Raw genomic sequence first — 18004 nt, forward strand, 5'->3', positions numbered from 1 at the left:
ATGCTGGAAAGACCATTGAAATAGTTAAAATGGTGATGAATTGTTGAGGAAATAGCATATATACATAAGTATACTACATTTTAAGCAAGTCATTATTTGAAACTTATGAACTTTCCTAATGAAAACAATTTTTCGCTTTCCCAGAGGATTCCCAAATGGTTTCTTTAGAGCACCAAACCACATATTTAGTAACCAAACAACTACTCAGAGATAGTATGGTTTTGTAAATAGAGCACAAACATTTGATATTCCAAAAACATTTGAAAAGAACACAAAATGGCTATCTGAATGATCCTACTTACTATTATCTTTGTTGATTCTCAAGTGGGAGTTGTTGTAGAAATTAACTCTGCTTATTTGGTCAAATGACTCAGCCACCTCAGGGTCTGCCTTTTGAAAATGGGACCTCAATTTCTCTTTTTGGCACCTAGCACAGTACTTGGCATCAACTAGGAAAGCTATGGATTCATCAAAGACATGAGCCCCCTCATGATGGGCAGAAGTGTCCAGCCTAGAGGAGAGAGTGAAGCCTTATCTAAGGCAAGCCAACTGCAGTGCCTCAAAGCTGGGACCACCAGTGGGCATCTGTCCCATAGTGTGTTTGGTTTGTCGATGGTCAGGTAATTGGAAGAGTTTGATGGCTGGTGGTGAAGTTGGAACCGGAGCATGACTCTTCTGGTTCCAGTCCCATATTTCCATTACTCCACACACTGCCACTGAGTTTTCACTTGCTACTTGCCTTTTGTCACTGAAAACCCAGCTTTGCAAAGATTTGATGTCCTTGAAGGAATGTCATGCTGTCTGGTGTGGAAACCTAACGATCCGAGCTTGCAGTTCACATGGTATCTAACAGATGTTGAGGACTGCTGTGTCTCTGTCAAGTGTAGAGTATTCTATGGTGCTCCTGTGAGTTGACTGCTGCTTCCCTGGGTGGCTCAATGCACAATAGCCATAAACAGTTGTCCCCCTGAATCCCTGAGGGCACTATTATGAATATTGGGAAGTTCAGGGCTTCAGCCACTGGTGTGTGGGAGGAAGCCAGCATCACACAGGTGGTCATGCAAAGCACTTCAGTTCATACCCTACACTACATGGCTACACGCCAGGTACCATCAGTATGGTTACTTTAATAAAGTGAGTCTCTCAAATAGAATCCTCATAATACTTTTCAACGCGATGAGGAATAATCATGAAAGTCTTTTGAACCACGGAGGAGTATACTGGTTACCTCATGCAAAATCACACATTTTTCTCTTACAGAAAAGTTAGAATGTCCCAGATTTGCTCACCCTTTTCTGTGATGGCACATCAGCACATACCTTGGCCTTCAAAGTAAAGGTGATATTTAACAATGAGTGAGAAACTAACTCACCTTCAGTAGATTTTGTTTTTAGAACCCTTTTGTTAAAAATACAAAAACATAGCAACTTCTGATGAGTCTTCATAAAGAAGTGATTGATGTCAAGGAAGGTGGTGATTTATCAACAGAATTTCAACAAAGACCTTACCATAAGCAGAGAAAATTCTCCTTCCTTCCTTCCTTCCTTCCTTCCTTCCTTCCTTCCTTCCTTCCTTCCTTCACTAATTTATAGCAGCAAAGAGGAATTTATTGTATAGATATAGGGTGTTTCACAGAGCCCAAAGGCAGAAATGCATCTGGGTCTCAGGAAGGAACTGGAATCAGAAGGTGGAAAGCTGTCAGTAAGTGTCTTCCATCTCTCATGGTGGCTTTTCTCTGTAATTCTCCTTTGCTCTCCTCCTCCTCCTCCTCCTCCTCCTCCTTTTTTTTTTTTTTTTTTTTTTTTTGCATATTTTTTTAGTGGAGTGCAATTTGCCAACATATAGTATAACTTCTTAAAAACTAGTATGACAATTTAATAAATACAACTGAGAATATAGTTCTTGAATCAGTGCAACTGAATATAGTTCTTGAATCAGTGCAACTTGTGAAGAACTTTTTTCACCTATTATACCAGTATTAAAACAATTTAGAATCAGTTGTTTTGTCCCCAAATGTAAAACAAAGGATTTGCTACATAATACAGTGCTCTTACTATTGAGAGCCCAGAAAATTTTTGTATTTTTAACAAAATATTTTTAAGTGCTTTACATTTTCTTAAAAATATTAAAAAGTACGTCTACGGGGACGCCTGGGTGGCTCAGCAGTTGAGCGTCTGCCTTTGGCTCAGGGTGTGATCCCAGATCCTGGCATCAAGTCCCACATCAGGCTCCCTGTGAGGAGGTTGCTTCTCTCTCTGTCTTTGTCTTTGTTTCTCATGGATAAATAAATAAAATCTTAAAAAAATAATTAAAAAGTACAATATATCTGTGTATTTTAAAAACAAATCTCTAAAAAGTAAAATACATCTGTGTATTTTAAAAATAAATGTGACAATTACAAAGATATACTCTTAAGTGTGTTAGGACTACCAGTCTAGAAGAGAATGTTTGGTAGTCAGTTAAGCTGACCAGTGGTTCTTAAATTCTGCTTTTTCAGGTCCCTAGGGGTTCCAGTGAAGACTGGAGAGTGAGAAACAGTGCTCCATTGGGTGGTCTCTGCTGATCCTTGTTTGTGCCAGCACAGATCTATTATTAGCTTTTTAATTTTTTTGTATTGATGTTGCATATAATATTTGCTTTTAAAAAAGTCTGCAGCAAAAAAAAAAGTCTGCAACAAATAATTTTCAAGTTAAGTTTGGAGACCACTATTTCAGATGCTCAGTAATACTATATTGTACACACTGTGGAGGTTTTACCATGACGTAGACCCACCAACTCTACTCAAACTGAATGCAAAGCTTCAAAGCCTTTCGTGACAGTGAACTTTAAAATTTTTTTTGTCTCCTGTCTTTACCAACTGACCAAGGTTTGACCTCACTAAATGATTGAAATTCTACCTCTTTTGTCAAGCCTTCTCCAATGACGAGAAGAAGTGAAGTAGATCCTCAACGCACAGGTTCCCTGACCGACATTTTACTGCCCACACAATAAGTGCATTAGTCCTTTATCTGTACACAGAAGTTTAGTTGTTCAGTGTTCAAGTGTTTGTACCTCCCAATTTATACCCCAAAAGTGGGAGAGTCTTTGGTTGTTAAACTCTCTTCATGTCTGTACCAACCCTGGTGTTGCCCTGGCCTATAGAATGAGTATGTGTGACCAGGAACAGAGTGTTATCTCCTTCATTCTGCTGGCTTCCAATATGACACTGTAGGCAAACCCAGTAAAGCTTTGTGAGGGCCACATTGGCCTATTCCTATACAGTCACTTTTCTGGCTTAATGCTATATGATTAATTAAAGAAACAACAGTGGAAACAAAAAACAAAACCTATTTCCATTACTCTGAAACCTTCTAATGAAGACTAATTATTGTCCATTAATATTGCTTAATTTCCCTGGTAAAGGACCCATTAGGGAAAGATTTAAATATGTATTTTTAGGGGGAAAAAACCTCACCAGAAGAACTGATAAGCTTCTTCCTTTTAAGATTTTTTGTGTGTATGTATGTATATGTTTAGAGCAGAAGCAGTGGGGGTGGGGTGGAAGGATGGGGTTGGGGGAGACAGAGAGAGAGAGAGAGAGAGGATATATTGAGCAGACTCTACACTGAGCATAGAACCCCTGGATGCAGGGCTTGATCTCAGGGCCCTGAGATCGTGTCCTGAGCCACAATCAAGAGTCAGACACTTATCCAACTGAGCCACCCAGGTGCCTCAAGCTTCTTCCTTTGAATGTCAGTTCTGACATTTATCACATTTCCTTTTCTGCTCTTGTTGTCAGAAAGCTCATAGCTAATTCTGATGATCATTGAGATAGAGCAGTTGTATTAATATCCATGTGCTAAAGAAAACTAAGGAATTGGAGGAGCCATGTTGCTGACACTTACAAGTGGATGGGTACTTTGTTAGGCACATACACTGTGGTCTGTATAGCATGCCTACTCATGGTCATTGTTAACCATCCTGAGTTTCATTACCTTTGTCTGTGAAATGGGGATAAGTAGTCTGCCCAGGTTTGTGTTGCTGGTGGGTGGAAGATCTGGGATTGGAACTTCATTTCTTCCACAAAGAAGCTGCATTTTCTATTTCATGAAAATTTTTTACATGTTTGTACTTGATAAAGATATCTTATATCTCTTTTAGAAAATGTTGGGGCAAAATTAAGTAAATGACTTTACATATCACTGAAGTTGCCAGTTAGTATAGAAGTGCAGCAACTGAGGAGGGAAGTATTCAGTAGGGTCTTTGTAAAGTTCCCAGTCTTGGGTATGCTTTAAGAACACTGGTTGAATAAGATTGACTTTTCAGATACACCCTTGAAAACAGTGCTTAGGGCAGCCCCGGTGGCCCAGCGGTTTAGTGTCCGCCTTTGGCCCAGGGCGTGCTCCTGGAGACCCAGGATCGAGTCCCACATCAGGCTCCCTGCATGGAGCCTGCTTCTCCCTCTGCCTGTGTCTCTGCCTCTCTCTCTCTCTCTCTCTCTCTCTGCCTCTTATGAATAAATAAAGTCTTAAAAAAAAAAAAAAGAAAAGAAAACAGTGCTTAGTGAATGATGACTTTTTGCTTTACTCTCACTAATACCTCTTGGACGATTCTACTGGTAAAACCAGGAGAGATACTTTTGTTTTAAGGCGTTTTTAAATGTTGGTACAAAGTGTGAATGAATTTATCTTTCAAAAAGCATGCTATGAAAAAAATTTTTTTAAAGATTTATTTATTTATTCATGAGAGAGAGAGAGAGAGACAGAGAGAGAGAGGCAGAGACACAAGAGGAGGGAGAAGCAGACTCCATGCCGGGAGCAACGTGGGACTCGATCCCTGGACTCCAGGATTGCGCCCTGGGCCAAAGGCAGGCGCTAAACCTCTGAGCCACCCAGGGATCCCCGAAAAAATATTTTTCTTGATATCAGTTGTATCAATTTTTACTCAAGTAATCCCACACTGAAATTTTTACTTTTCAAAAATGGGTTAGCTTGCAGACAAACATGATCCTGTATCTGGAGAATCCTAAGGAATCCACAAAAAGCTATTAAAGCTGATAAATGAATTCAGCAAGCTTGCAGGATACAAGATTAGTATGTAAAAATCAGTTTTATTTCTATATACTAGCACTAAACAAACCAGAAATGAAATTAAGAAAACAATTCCCTTTATTAAGCACCAAGAAGAATGAAATATGTAGGAATACATTTAACAGAAGAAATGTAAGACACACAAACTGCAAAATACAAAACATTGTTGAAAGAAGGTAAACATGACCTAAATACAGGGAAAGACATCCTGTATTTATGGATTAGAAGACTTAGTATGGTTATTATAGCAATACTCCCCAAATTAATCTTTTGATTCAACTCAATCTCCATCAAAATTCTAGCTGGCTTTTTTTTTTTTTTTTTTCCCCAGAAATTGACTTTTTTTTTTTTTTTTAAGATTTATTTATTCATGATAGAGAGGCAGAGACACAGGCAGAGGGAGAAGCAGGCTCTATGCTGGGAGCCCGACACGGGACTCAATCCCGGGACTCCAGGACCGCGCCCTGGGCCAAAGGCACGCGCTAAACCGCTGAACCACCCAGGGATCCCAAGAAATTGACATGTTGATCCTAAAATTCAAATGGAGATATAAGAGATCCAGAACAGCCAAAATAGTCTTTAAAGAAGACATACAAAGTTGAATGATTCACATTTCCTGGTTTTAAAACTTAACTAGCAAGGTTCACTGATCAAGATGTGTGATACTGGCATAATGCTAGACACACAGTTCATTGGAATAGAATTGGAAATTCAGAAATAAACCCTTGCATTTATAATTAACTGGTTTTGACAGAAGTGCCAATACAGTTCCGTGAGGAAGAATAGTCTTTTCAACAGAGGCTGTTGGAACAGCTGACCATCCCATATGCGAAAGAATGAAGTCCCACCCCTACTTCACACCACATGCAAAATGTAACTGTAAATGGAGCAGAGACCTAAATGTGAGAGCTAAAACTTTTATAAGAAAATAGGGGTAAATCTTCATGACATTGGATTAGGCAGTGGTTTCTTAGACGTGACAACAAAAGCCCACACAATAAAATAAAAAATGGATAAATTTGGATTTCATCAAAATGAAAGACTTTTGTGCGTCAAAATACACTATCAAATTGAAAAGAAAACATACAGGTGGAAGAAAATATTGGCAAATTATTTACCTGATAAGAGTCTTGTATCCAGAATATATAATGAACTCTAAACTCAACAATGGAAGACAACCCAATAAAAAATAAAAATGGGCAAAGGATTTGAATAGAGATTTGTCCAAAAAAAGGTATACAAATGACCAGTAATCTCATGAAAAGACACTCAACATCATTTTAGTTATTGGATAAATGCAAATTAAACCATGGTGAAATACCACTTTAGACCCACTAACTCTAGTAATAAAAAAACCCACAATAACAGATGTTGATGAAATGCGTAGAAACTGAAACTCTCATACATTGCTGGTGGGAATGTCAAATGATGCATGTCCCTCACTGGAGGGAGAGGGTCCTTCCTCAAAAAGTTGAACATAATTACCACATAACCCAGCAATTCCACTCCTTGTTATACATACCCAAGAGAATTAAAAACGTGCCGACACAAATACTTGTGTGTGAATGTACCTAGCTGCTCTTATTCATAATAGCCAAAAGGGGGAAACAACTCAAATTTCCATCAGTAATGAACTAATAAACAAAATGTGGTATATTCATCTAATGAAATATTTAGCCAAAAAAGTATTGGAGTACTGATACATGCTCTGACAGGATGAACCTTAAAACCATGTTAAGTAAAAGAAGCCAGATAGAAAAGGCCAATATTGTATGATTCCATTCAATTGAAATATCCAGTATGGGCAAATGCTGGAGACAGAAATTAGTGGTTGCCAGAGCCTGGGATGAGGGTTGGGCAGGGGAGGGGATAGCAGGGCCAGGATAAGGAATAACTTCTGATGGGTGTGAAGTTTCTTTTTTGGTTGATGACAGTTTTCTAGAATTAGGTAGTAGTGATGGATCCTTAGGCCAACTTGAACCTGGTATTGGTGAAGGATGAGACTGTACCTGGGAGACTGACCTATTTTATTCTTTCAGGAAATAGACTCTGATGTAGCCTTATGAGTAACATGCTGAGGTCGTTTTGACTCAGTTACTCAGATATGGTGTCCAGGCAGGTATACATAGCCAGAGCCTCCAAGACCATCAGGTAATGAGGAGTGGGAGTGAGGTTGAGAGGTCCCACAAGACCCCAGTGGGAACTCATAATAAATTTTGAGAATCTGGGAAGCCTCTGTTTCTATCTGGGGGCATTTGTCTTTACTTTGTCTGTTTGCATGAGATTTCTTATCCTTGGCCTCTGAAAAAACATACTGTCAAAAAAAAAAAAAGTAAGTCTAAGTATATCGAAATATCTCTACTCTTTAAATTTCTCCTCAAATAATAGCATTCTTACAGGAGAAGGTTATATATATACACATGAATATATATATATGTGTATATATATATACACACATATACATATACATATAACAACTATATATATATTGGACGGGCATAGTACCCAAAACATAGCTGTCAGTCACAAAGTAGTCATTATCAGTAAATACTTAATTATACAGTTCGCTAATAGCAGTAGAGCAAGTAGATAGGCCCTAGGTTCCCTGGCAGATTGAAGTAGAGCATGCAGGTCTGATTTTGTGTGTGCTACCTGTGGGAATGGTAACTTTAATTTGAGTGGGCTTGAAGTGAGTGGACCACGTGACCCTTGCTAATAAGGCCTAGCACTAGGCTGCATACCTATATTGCATTAGTGTATGCTGCCTGTGAGGAATAAATCTTCTTTTTGAAAACCATTATCATACTGCTCTTTTTTGAGGCTTAGGAATCTCTATAAAATATTAGTTTCAAAAACAAAGATTTTTTTAGGAGTTTCTACTGCAAAGCCACCATATAAGGAAATTTGTTACCAGAGATTTCTTAAATGCTAATTGGGTTTTAAAAAGCAGAAAATTTTTTGAATATATAAGCAACGCTCCCTGTTCCTAATAATGTTTTCTCCAGTCAAATAATATTGCTATAAATGTTTATAGATTGTATATTTTATTTTTTATTTTTTTTTATTTTTTTTTGTTTTTTTTTTTGTTTTTGTTTTTTTTTAGATTGTATATTTTAATGGTCTTATAGTGTACTGCCATTTGTTGGCCTGTTCTACCTCAATGTAATTTATTCTTTACTTTCTTAATGATTTTGGGCACCAAATGGAAAAAAAAAAATCCAAGTGGATTAAAAGGGGATTTTTAAAGTATAGTAGAGAACAGATGTAAATTTTTTTAAAGTAACCACTCATCCAATCCCTGAAATAGAATCCTAAAAATACAGTTGGCCTACATTCTGACTTACATTATAATTTTTGTCCCTGCTATCGTGAACTGTGTAAAACATTAAGCATGAGTGCGTTGAGACGAAATGCTTCAACATACTCTTTTTCTGTAAGAAGTCATTAAGTTGTTTGTTGTTACTGTTTTATTTTCCCCCATTTGGTGGTAGAAATGGTGGGAGGGAGTTACAGGAAGAATAGAAAATAATGCTTTTTGGAGGAGGGGGATAAAGTCACTCTAACAGTATTACACAGAAATTTAATTTGCCAGAGACTAAAATTGAAGGGTAAAAAAATCTGTTAGTGAGGGGAATGGTTTAAAAAATTAAGGTGTATATAGAAGTGAGAGACTATGCAATTATTAAAAAAAAAAGTACCGATACGTACAAATAAGAAATGTGACCAAAATCTGCATGAGCAGAGCCAAGTGCTAGATGTATGTGGGATAACTTGCATGTGAAAAAGGGGGTGGGCACTTGCCTGCCTTTGCATAAAAGAAAACTCTGGATGAATACATAAGTAAATAACAAAAAAGGTGGTTTTCAGTGAGAAGGGTCTCAGTGCTGGGAAACTGATAGATGTTCACAAAGCTGACTTAAGAGTGAAGGAAGGACAGGGGCACCTGGGTGGCACAGCCCAGTAAATCTGACTCTTTGTTTCGGCTCAGGTTGTGATCTCAGGGTCTTGATCTCAGGCTCTGCACTCAGCATGGCACCTGCTTAAGATTCTTTTTTCCCTCTCCCTCTGCCCCCTCTCAAATAAATAAATATTTTTTTAAATGCAGAATCTAGGGATAAAAATGCAGATTTTCTAGTAAATCCTGGCTTTGTCCCTTATTGTTTGTGTGAGACCTTGTTCAGTTTCCTTCTCTGGGCCTTTGTTTTCTCATCCACAAAGTTAATTCTTATAAAGCACTTATAATACTATCCATCATGTAGTAAGCTGCTGTCACCATTATTAGTAATAGAAATGTTAAAAACCAGTAATTCTCATATTGCATCTCAAGTGTCTCCTTTTCTCACATTTGTAGAACTACTAGAAATACCTGATGCTTTTCTTTTGTCTGTATACTATCATGTTTTAACTGAAGTGGCTGATAAAGGTATGTGGAGTTGGAGTCTCCTTGTTTCTCTTGGCCTAGTGATTAAGAGCCTGGTCTTGGACATGAACAGAACTGAGTCTGACTCCGCACCACATCAGCATTTGCCAGCATGTTTTTATATTAAGTGCTCTTAAGAGAAGCAGGGATGTTTGTGCTGCACTGAATAGGTTCCCTTGATGGCAAAGGCGCCATCCCAAAGTCTGGACTGAAGATGCATGCTGTATTCTGAAAGACTAAGAATGGAGATCATTCATTTGTTCATGTATCCATTCAGTTTTGTATTAACTTCTCTGGTCTAAATCTTCCTTCAGGCAGATATCATTTTACGTCAGCTGTTATTAGAGCAGTCTGGAGAACCACCTTTTGGGTGGTGATTCTGTACTTGCTCTGGAACTGTGCAACTTTTATCTTTCTAAAAGTTGGCCATGCCAGCCACTCACCAACTGTGGGTCCTGCACTTCAAGGAGTCCTCTGTAGTGGGGGATGACTCCTGTGATTAATAGCATCCTGTAGCAATCTTTCAGAACACCCAGACTCAGGGCATGCCCCCTTGCAAGGTAACTGGCTGCACAGGGATAGGGGTTGTCTGAAGGAAATAAGGGGCAAAACTAGCTCTTTTGATTTGACAGGAAAATGTAGTATGCTGTCATCGCCGTAGTAGGTACGTTTATATTTATTTTAGGGAAAGTCAGGATAGAGTGGTGAAGCACCTGAGCTGAGCAGTCTAGCTGCTACTTAGTGAGAGACAGGCCAGGATTGGAGCCAGGGCCTGGCACTTCCACCTCCCCGACCTCACATGCTCTTTGCAGAGTGGCTTTTTATCACTGGGTCCATAGAACCTGATGGTAATGTCCGAGTTCCCTTATCTTAAATAGTTTAAACTTATGAGGAAGCATTACCTCAGAAAGGCTCTTATATCCATCATTTTAAATTAATATTTGAAATTTTGAAAAGTTACAGAAGTACGGTATTTTTTGTTGTGGCACCCATACATTCCCATTTCCCCTACTGTCCAAAAACAGGGAAACTAAGAAATTTTGGAATCAGAGCCTTTTTCTCAACCGGATGTTATACTTGGGTGTTAGCATGGTAGTGGTGGGAACTGTGCATTTACTGTAACGCGGCATTATCAAGTTCTGTTCATCTGGAAGTTGGCTGGCATTTCTGCAGTATTTTTGCTCAAGCATTATTTTATTTTAGTAACTGTGGCCTGTGCCTTTTATCCTCAAGACAAAATTTAAAGATAATATAAAAATGTGTGTTCTATTTTTAAAATGACATAAACCAAGAAAAATCCTAATGCCCTTGGTGGGATTAAAAAGGTAAGACTGACCTATATTCCCCATAATGATAGGAGATGAGAACTTAAATTATAAAGAGAGTCCAGAGAACAGAGGGCCCCTGAGACACCTCAAGGCGGTGTAGGGTGAGGGTGGGAGTTTTGGCTTCCCACCAGACTTGAATGGTGCCTCTACCACTTTCTAATGGAATTCACACAAAGGGCCACATTCCTAATTGTATCATCAGCATGTCATCACCGAGCTGGATTGTTATTAATCAAGAGATGATGTGTGTGAGGAGCTGTGTGCTGTGCCTCTTGCCAGAGACAGCAGGCAGATGGATGGTCCCAGTCAGGCAGGAGGTCTGAGATGAGGCCAAGGGACCAGGGGTGAGGCAGTGAGTGTGCAGTGATTCCTACCAGTAAAGTTTGTAAAGCAAAGCAGGACTTCTTCCTTTTTTTATGAGTATATGTCTTTCATACATCAAAATTGGTGTGAAAGTAATGAATGCTGAATAGATAAAATGACAATTGCATCAGTGATTATTAAAATATAAATGTGGAAATAGCCAAATGATTGCCGCCTCCCAGATAATACTGGCCAGGGATTACATGAAAACCGAAAACAAAGCCCTTTGTTTTTTTAGTGTTTGCTTTTACAGAGACTTTACGAATATTACTTATCACCCTCATCTATGGGCTGCTTTTGGAAATAGATATTGAGTGGCTCACCTCCCTCTTCTTCCCATTCTTGTTTCTTCTGTGGGAACACATGGCCCGCTGAAAGTAGAACTAACTACATTGCTACAACTTCCCATTGGCTTGCGTTTTTTGTTTATGGTTTTTTTTTCAAAGAATGTCAGCATTAAATTGATAATTACTAGCAGGGATTGTGATTTTTTAAAAAATACATATATTCTGAAGAGTTCTCTTCCACTTTAATTATGTAAAGTGTTCAGTTTTCTAAAATTGGAGGATATATGGAATTTGTGCATTTCATCATATAGTTAAGGTACATTTTCAAGCAAATAAACCTTACATATGTATATTATGCCGTTTGTGCAAATCAAATTTACATTTTCTGATGTTATAAAAACAGCTTTGTTAGTTCCCATGATTCTGGCCTTTATGTTAGAAGGAGAATGGAGGATTAAGGCTGATTAGAGTGTTGGGATAATGTTTGACTCCTTGTGTTCTGTGCGCTCACACACAAAAGTCCTCCAAATCTGGATGTTACTATAGTGATATGAGCAAAAGCTTGAGTTTTCCATTGGTGTAGAGCTTAGTACAGCGTCTGGTGGAATAATAGTCAAATCTGTTATCTTTTGAATCAGTAACGTGTGCCAGTGCTGACATCCCCTGAGTGTGTGAGGTTTCTGGTGAGGCAAAAACCAGAATCTGCCTGCCAAGATTCGACCCAGATAATCAGTGTCCAGGGAACACATCTGTGTCCTTTCACCATGCTCTTGATAGGCATGGATTATACCCGAGAGGCAGGAGAATCTACAGGAAAGAGTGCCATTGTGGGGTTTCATAGGAATAAAAGCAACATTATTATAGCTCCCATTTACTGAATCAGTCTTGTGTTCTGGACAGCATGTGAGGTGTGTTACTACCCTACCCTTGATGCATTTAAGTGGCTGTCATTTCCATACTGTTACTTCCAGGTACTCTGTGAATTTGTGATCTTAAGTAGGGTATGTGGGCCTTCTGGACTGCAGTGCCCCACCGCTACTTTCCAACAGGGATGGTCTCTCACTGATGTTTGTAAAAAGAGCTCTGACTTTTGTGAGATTAAAGGCATTACTGGTTTTTATGGTAATAGCGCATTTTTGCCATTCTAAAATCTGGAAGCACATATTTGGCTTCTATCTTGGTCCCAGGAGTGGTCATCTTTAGTGACTTGTGAGTTATTTTCACATATTAATTGTACAAGTATTTAAATAAGGGTGCCTCACATTGATGTTTCTCCTCTTTTTACTTTAATATTAAAATTTGGGAGGTAGAGAATATATTGTTTTTAATGGTGATAGGGGTAGTAGTTATAGATACTGTTCTCCTCAGAGGAGGTGACTACAAGATTTTATTAAGAATTGCTATTTGTGGAGTGTAAGTGTGAAGAGGGGGAATGGAAAGAATCATCTCAGGAGTTTTCCTTATATTTTTTTTCTTCTGTTCATTTCTAGTCTTTATAACCTGGCTTCCCTGGAACTGAGAGAGAATCTTCTTACATATCTTCCTGAGTGAGTCTTTGGGGAAAAATGAGAGGGGAATTTGTACTAAGTGAATTTCTTCAAGTATTAAAAAAAAAAAAAAATAGTACTACAGTACTTTGTCAAAAAGAGATTCAGTGTCTTTTGGAAAGTTTGGGAGATGCCAGCCTTCCCTTAATAGTTTTTCCTTGGTAATATTTACTGCTGTGTAGTCCAAATGAATCTTATTTTTGGAAATGAGTCCAAGTGAGGAATACCATGTTGCTCAGCATTTCTAAGTACTCTCTAAGAGTTCCTCCTTCTTTTTTTTTTTTTTTTTTTTTTAATAGCTCTCTTACCCAGCTGCGGAGACTAGAAGAACTTGATTTAGGAAACAATGAAATATATAACTTGGTAAGTCTGCATTGAAGAGAGATTTAGGTTTAACTTTGTCCTTAGGTATGATCAAAACATTTTAAGGGATATCTGTAGGGCTGCAGCTCGGCAACATTAGAAACATAATGTGCTTCAGTCCACACAGGTTGAGAATTGTAATATGGGGGCGGGGAGGGTCAGGACTAGAGATGACAGGCATACGTGGAAACCCCCGGGCATTCTTGGAGAACACTGGGAGACTTGCATGGGAGAAGTCCCAACAAACATCCTCTATGTTACCCACTTATTCACTGTGGAAATGGTATTCTTTCTTAGTGGAAAACTAAACATTGGATCTTTGTTACCATAACATTATTTTTTTGTTTTAGCCAGAATCAATTGGAGCTCTCTTACATCTAAAGGATCTCTGGTTGGATGGAAATCAACTGTCAGAATTACCTCAGGTAAGCAGTGGTTTCACATTGTTTCCCCCAAATTATTAAACAACCACAGCCATCATTCCCTACTTCTATGTGAAATTTTCTGCAAGAGGGATCTTGAAAACCAAAAACATTGGTTGAAGAAGCACATTTGGGGAGCATCCGGATGGCCCAGTTGGTTAACATCTGCCTTTGGCTCAGGTCTTGGTCCCAGGGTCCTGGGATCAAGCCCCACATTGGGTTCTCTGCTCAATGGAAAGTCTGCTTCTTCCCCTGTGATCTTTCTCACTTTCTCTCTCTCAAATAAGTAAATAAATAAAATCTTAAAAAAAAGAAAGCATATTTGATAAAATATATTGAGCATTGCTACATTGCCATAGAAAAATTGAAAGCCTAACCCACCATTTCTAAAGATAGCAAATATACCCTTTAGTTTGTGAAATCTGTATTTTATTTCATGCTTGCTCCCCATGTGGCTTGCTTCAAGCCCAGCAAATTTGTAAATTACCAGGACTCCTGATTCTTAGATGGTACGCATTTTTGCCACTCTTCATGATGTGCCAAGTGCTTTGGGATGCTTGTGACCACATTCTCTTCTGTAATAGTTAATGTAAAAGAAAGGTTAAAAGCTTTTATTTCAAATTTTTTTGCAAATACTGCTTATGGTTTAACTGTTTTGTCATGGTATTCAGGTTTTTCCTACATTACTAAATGTAACAACCATGTTCCCAATGAAATAGAGTCTACGTAGACTTCTACATACATATTCATCTTGTGGAGCCTAGTAAGCCTTATGGTTAGATGAGAAAGAAACATAAGCCAACAAACACAACAATAAAAAAGCAACCATTTCCCCCTCGCTTAGTTTTTGTCTGTTACTGAATTTTATTCTTTGATATATCTTACAGCTAGTCTTTAAAGTCCAGGTATATTTCATGATGGTCTCTAGGTGCTGATATTTCAAAGCAGATCAGATGTTCAGGTTTCTGTTCAGCGAGTGAGCCAGGTGTGATGGTGCTATGCACTTTAGGTGAGGAATGTGAACCCAGGAAGTCTGACTCTAGGAGAAAGTACTCAGTAATATATTATGACTCTAGTTATGGTGCTGGAAGTATGATGACCTCACTTATAACTAAGGGAAGTAAGGAACTAATTGGAGTCTGTTTCTGAGATCTTGACAGCATTTGGGGAAAAGAGACAGATTAGCAACTGATGTGGGTGAAAGTTTGATTAATACCTAGATTTCTCTAGGAAATTATGAGAAATCCTGATTGAGAGAATTCTAGTTACTTTTAGGAATAAAAATACCAGGAGATTATCAGGAGAGTAATACACCAGGTCTGGGACATGATGGGGAAAGTGCCATGTGTGTGTTTGCGCACACATGTGCACACAGATGTGCCAAAATGATTGTGTACAAAATGTCACATCCTGAACACACAAAAAAATTATAATTCCAGTGATCTGGCCCATCGTAGCAGATGACAGAAAGAAAAGGATATACAAGGGCGTTGTTAAAAGGAACTAATGAAAAAGTAGAACAACCTCAAGGGTCAGGCCTAAAATCAGTAGAAAAGCAGTCTGGTTTCCTACAGACAGGAATCACAGGCAGGTTCATAGGATGTGTATTAGGTAAGAGAGAAGCTGGAAGGAATAGATGAGACCAAAGTAGGTATAGATTGAAGAATTCATCCTTATGTAGATATCATGGAACCACTAGATATTTTAATGTTTTTAGTCACATACCTATAGCTAGCTTGTTTCCAGGATGGAAATGTGGAAACAAGAGTTTGTAGCAGACTTGGGCAATGAGTGTGAGGATTAGAGTTCACAGTCCAGGTAGAGGAGTGTAATGACAGGAATTAAACATAGTAGCAGTGGGAATGGATACGGGGAGGCAGGTATAGGAGAGAAACTATGCATTTTGTGAGTGGAAGGTGAGATACCTCTTGAATAGAATATGGGCAGCCTTGGTGGCTCAGCGGTTTAGCGCCACCTTCCGCCCACGGCGTGATCCTGGAGACCCGGGATCGAGTCCCACGTCAGGCTCCCTGCCTGGAGCCTGCTTCTCCCTCCTCCTGTGTCTCTGCCTCTCTCTCTCTCTCTTCTCTCTCTGTATATCATGAATAAATAAATAAAATATTAAAAAAAAAGAATGTTAGACTCGCTGAGGTACTTACCCTGCTCCTGGGATAGTCTGTTTCCTTTGAAAGCAGTATGCTTCTCTCTTCTGTTGAGGCCAAAGGGGTCAGTGGGTTCCGATGCTTCAAAGTTGCTGGGGTACAGTTGCATTGGTGTTGGTTATAACAAGTACTACCGGTCATGGGAGATGTAAAGTAGATGGTTTCTTAACAGAAAATCTCAGGGTCACCCTGGAGTGTAAGCTGCTTATGGAAGTGATTGATTACAAACTTGAAGAACTGGATTCTAGACTCCCCCCCTCCCCCCCCCCCCTTTTTTGTAATTATGTCACTGTAAAGTCATTTGTTCTCTCCTGGTGCCAGTCTCTTCATCTGTTCAGTGAGAATGATTCCTTGCCTGCCTGAAGTTGGAGGGCTTGGCATCCCTCCCGGCTCCGTGTCTGTGATTTTTACAGCTTCCCGTTTGCATTGGAAAGGGGTCTGGAAATTTACTCCAGCCTTCGCATGTAGATAAACGCTAAAGAAACATCCTCAGAGCAACTTCGGGATTTGAGTGTGAAAAATCATTGTAGAAATTTCTCTATACTGTGGCAGGTTTAAGCATGAGTCTCTTTCTGTATCACTGATGTAGGAAATAGGAAATCTGAAGAACCTGCTGTGCTTAGATGTCTCTGAAAACAGGTTGGAAAGACTTCCTGAAGAAATCAGTGGCCTGACTTCATTAACAGATTTAGTCATTTCCCAGAACTTACTAGAAATGATTCCGGATGGCATCGGTAAGTATGGAAAGTAACTACTTACTGAAGATGCTTGCTATTGTCTTGAGCATTTGGAGCTCACTGTGGTCTTTTGGTCACTACTCTCAGATGCTGGGGATGTAGCTCCTTTAGTCTCCATGTCATGTATTTATTAAAGAAAGAATGCAAAGAACATTCAGTGCATTTAAATAGGCAGGTGTTTCTGTCACCCTGGTTTGGTAGCAGTTGTAGGTATGATTACTTCTAAGTGCTGACTCCTCTTTCTCATCTGCATCTTGTCTCAGTGATTTCAGTAAGGAGTAGTCCAAACAATAGATGTGTTTAGGCATGGGAGCAGTCTCTAAGAAATTTCTAAGTGAGTCTCCTAAATAGTTTATGAGAAAGTGACTAATCTTACCACATCGTGTAGAGGGGAATGGTGTGTTTGAATTCAACGGTTTCTTGTAGGCTAAGAATAATCTTTTTCTTTAACCATTCTGTGCCATTTCCTTTAAAATAAATTACTCCAGACATTTCCTTTACCATAAAGGCATTCCGTCCTGTGTGAGAAAAATAAATGCAGGGAAGGTATATAAACAGACATGGACTGGGAGCTCCACCATAGCAAAGCCGCTTAGAGATTGTTTAAAAACAAAACAAAACAAAACAAAACAAAAAAAAACTATGTTTAACCATGGCGTTAACATAGGATTGCTGTCTTTGACCTTTAACATTTATTCAAAATATCAAAGGAGGTTTCTGAAAGATTTTCAGTAGTAGGAGAAGCTGTGTGACAGGACTACTTCCTTTCTGGTATTTGGTCAAGATGAAAGCAGTAACTGATCCTGGCCACTGGGAAAGAACACAGAGGTTGCCTTTTGATTCAGACTGGTTAAAAAATTGGTGGGGATTTTTACTCCAGGTAGAGATGTTCAGTGAGAATGATACATGCCATCTGAAAACAGCTGTAGGAGCCGGGGATGTTTTGTTGCTTACCATCAGAAATAGGAGGCATGGGATGGCTGACTTCAAGGGTTTGAGAGGCCATCCTGTAGAAGAGAAGCCAATTTGTTACTGCATCTTCCAGTTCAGACAGCTGCAGTGGAAGATGATAAATGAAGTATTGGTTACAAATTAGTCTGGGCTGTTAAGTGAAGGGATAAGCTCCCTGTCACTGGAAGTATTCAAGGAGAGGTGGCAAGACCACTTGCCAGTAATACTGCTAAGGAGACCCCTCAGTTCCCAGCGTGTGCCCTGTGGAAAAGGCTAATGCCTCTCCTGCCAGTGAGGACAGGTGGAAACCCTCTGGCGACCATTTTAGTAGGTTATTGATTATACTAAATAAAGA

The 18004-nt window shown here is 39.1% G+C and overlaps 1 protein-coding gene across 3 annotated transcripts in view; it reads left to right on the forward strand.

Moving 5' to 3' along the window:
- Window positions 1–18004, forward strand: part of LRRC1 (leucine rich repeat containing 1) — a 129510-nt gene that overhangs the window by 86855 nt on the left and 24651 nt on the right. For all 3 annotated transcript variants that reach the window (XM_025419050.3, XM_025419052.3, XM_025419051.3), the window contains exons 5-8: window positions 12958–13014; window positions 13314–13377; window positions 13728–13802; window positions 16551–16695. In XM_025419050.3, coding sequence (XP_025274835.1) covers window positions 12958–13014; window positions 13314–13377; window positions 13728–13802; window positions 16551–16695 — 341 coding nt within the window. The remainder of the gene's footprint in view (window positions 1–12957; window positions 13015–13313; window positions 13378–13727; window positions 13803–16550; window positions 16696–18004) is intronic.

The sequence above is a fragment of the Canis lupus genome, chromosome 12, assembly GCF_003254725.2.
Source record: "Canis lupus dingo isolate Sandy chromosome 12, ASM325472v2, whole genome shotgun sequence".
NCBI classification, from domain to species: domain Eukaryota; kingdom Metazoa; phylum Chordata; class Mammalia; order Carnivora; family Canidae; genus Canis; species Canis lupus.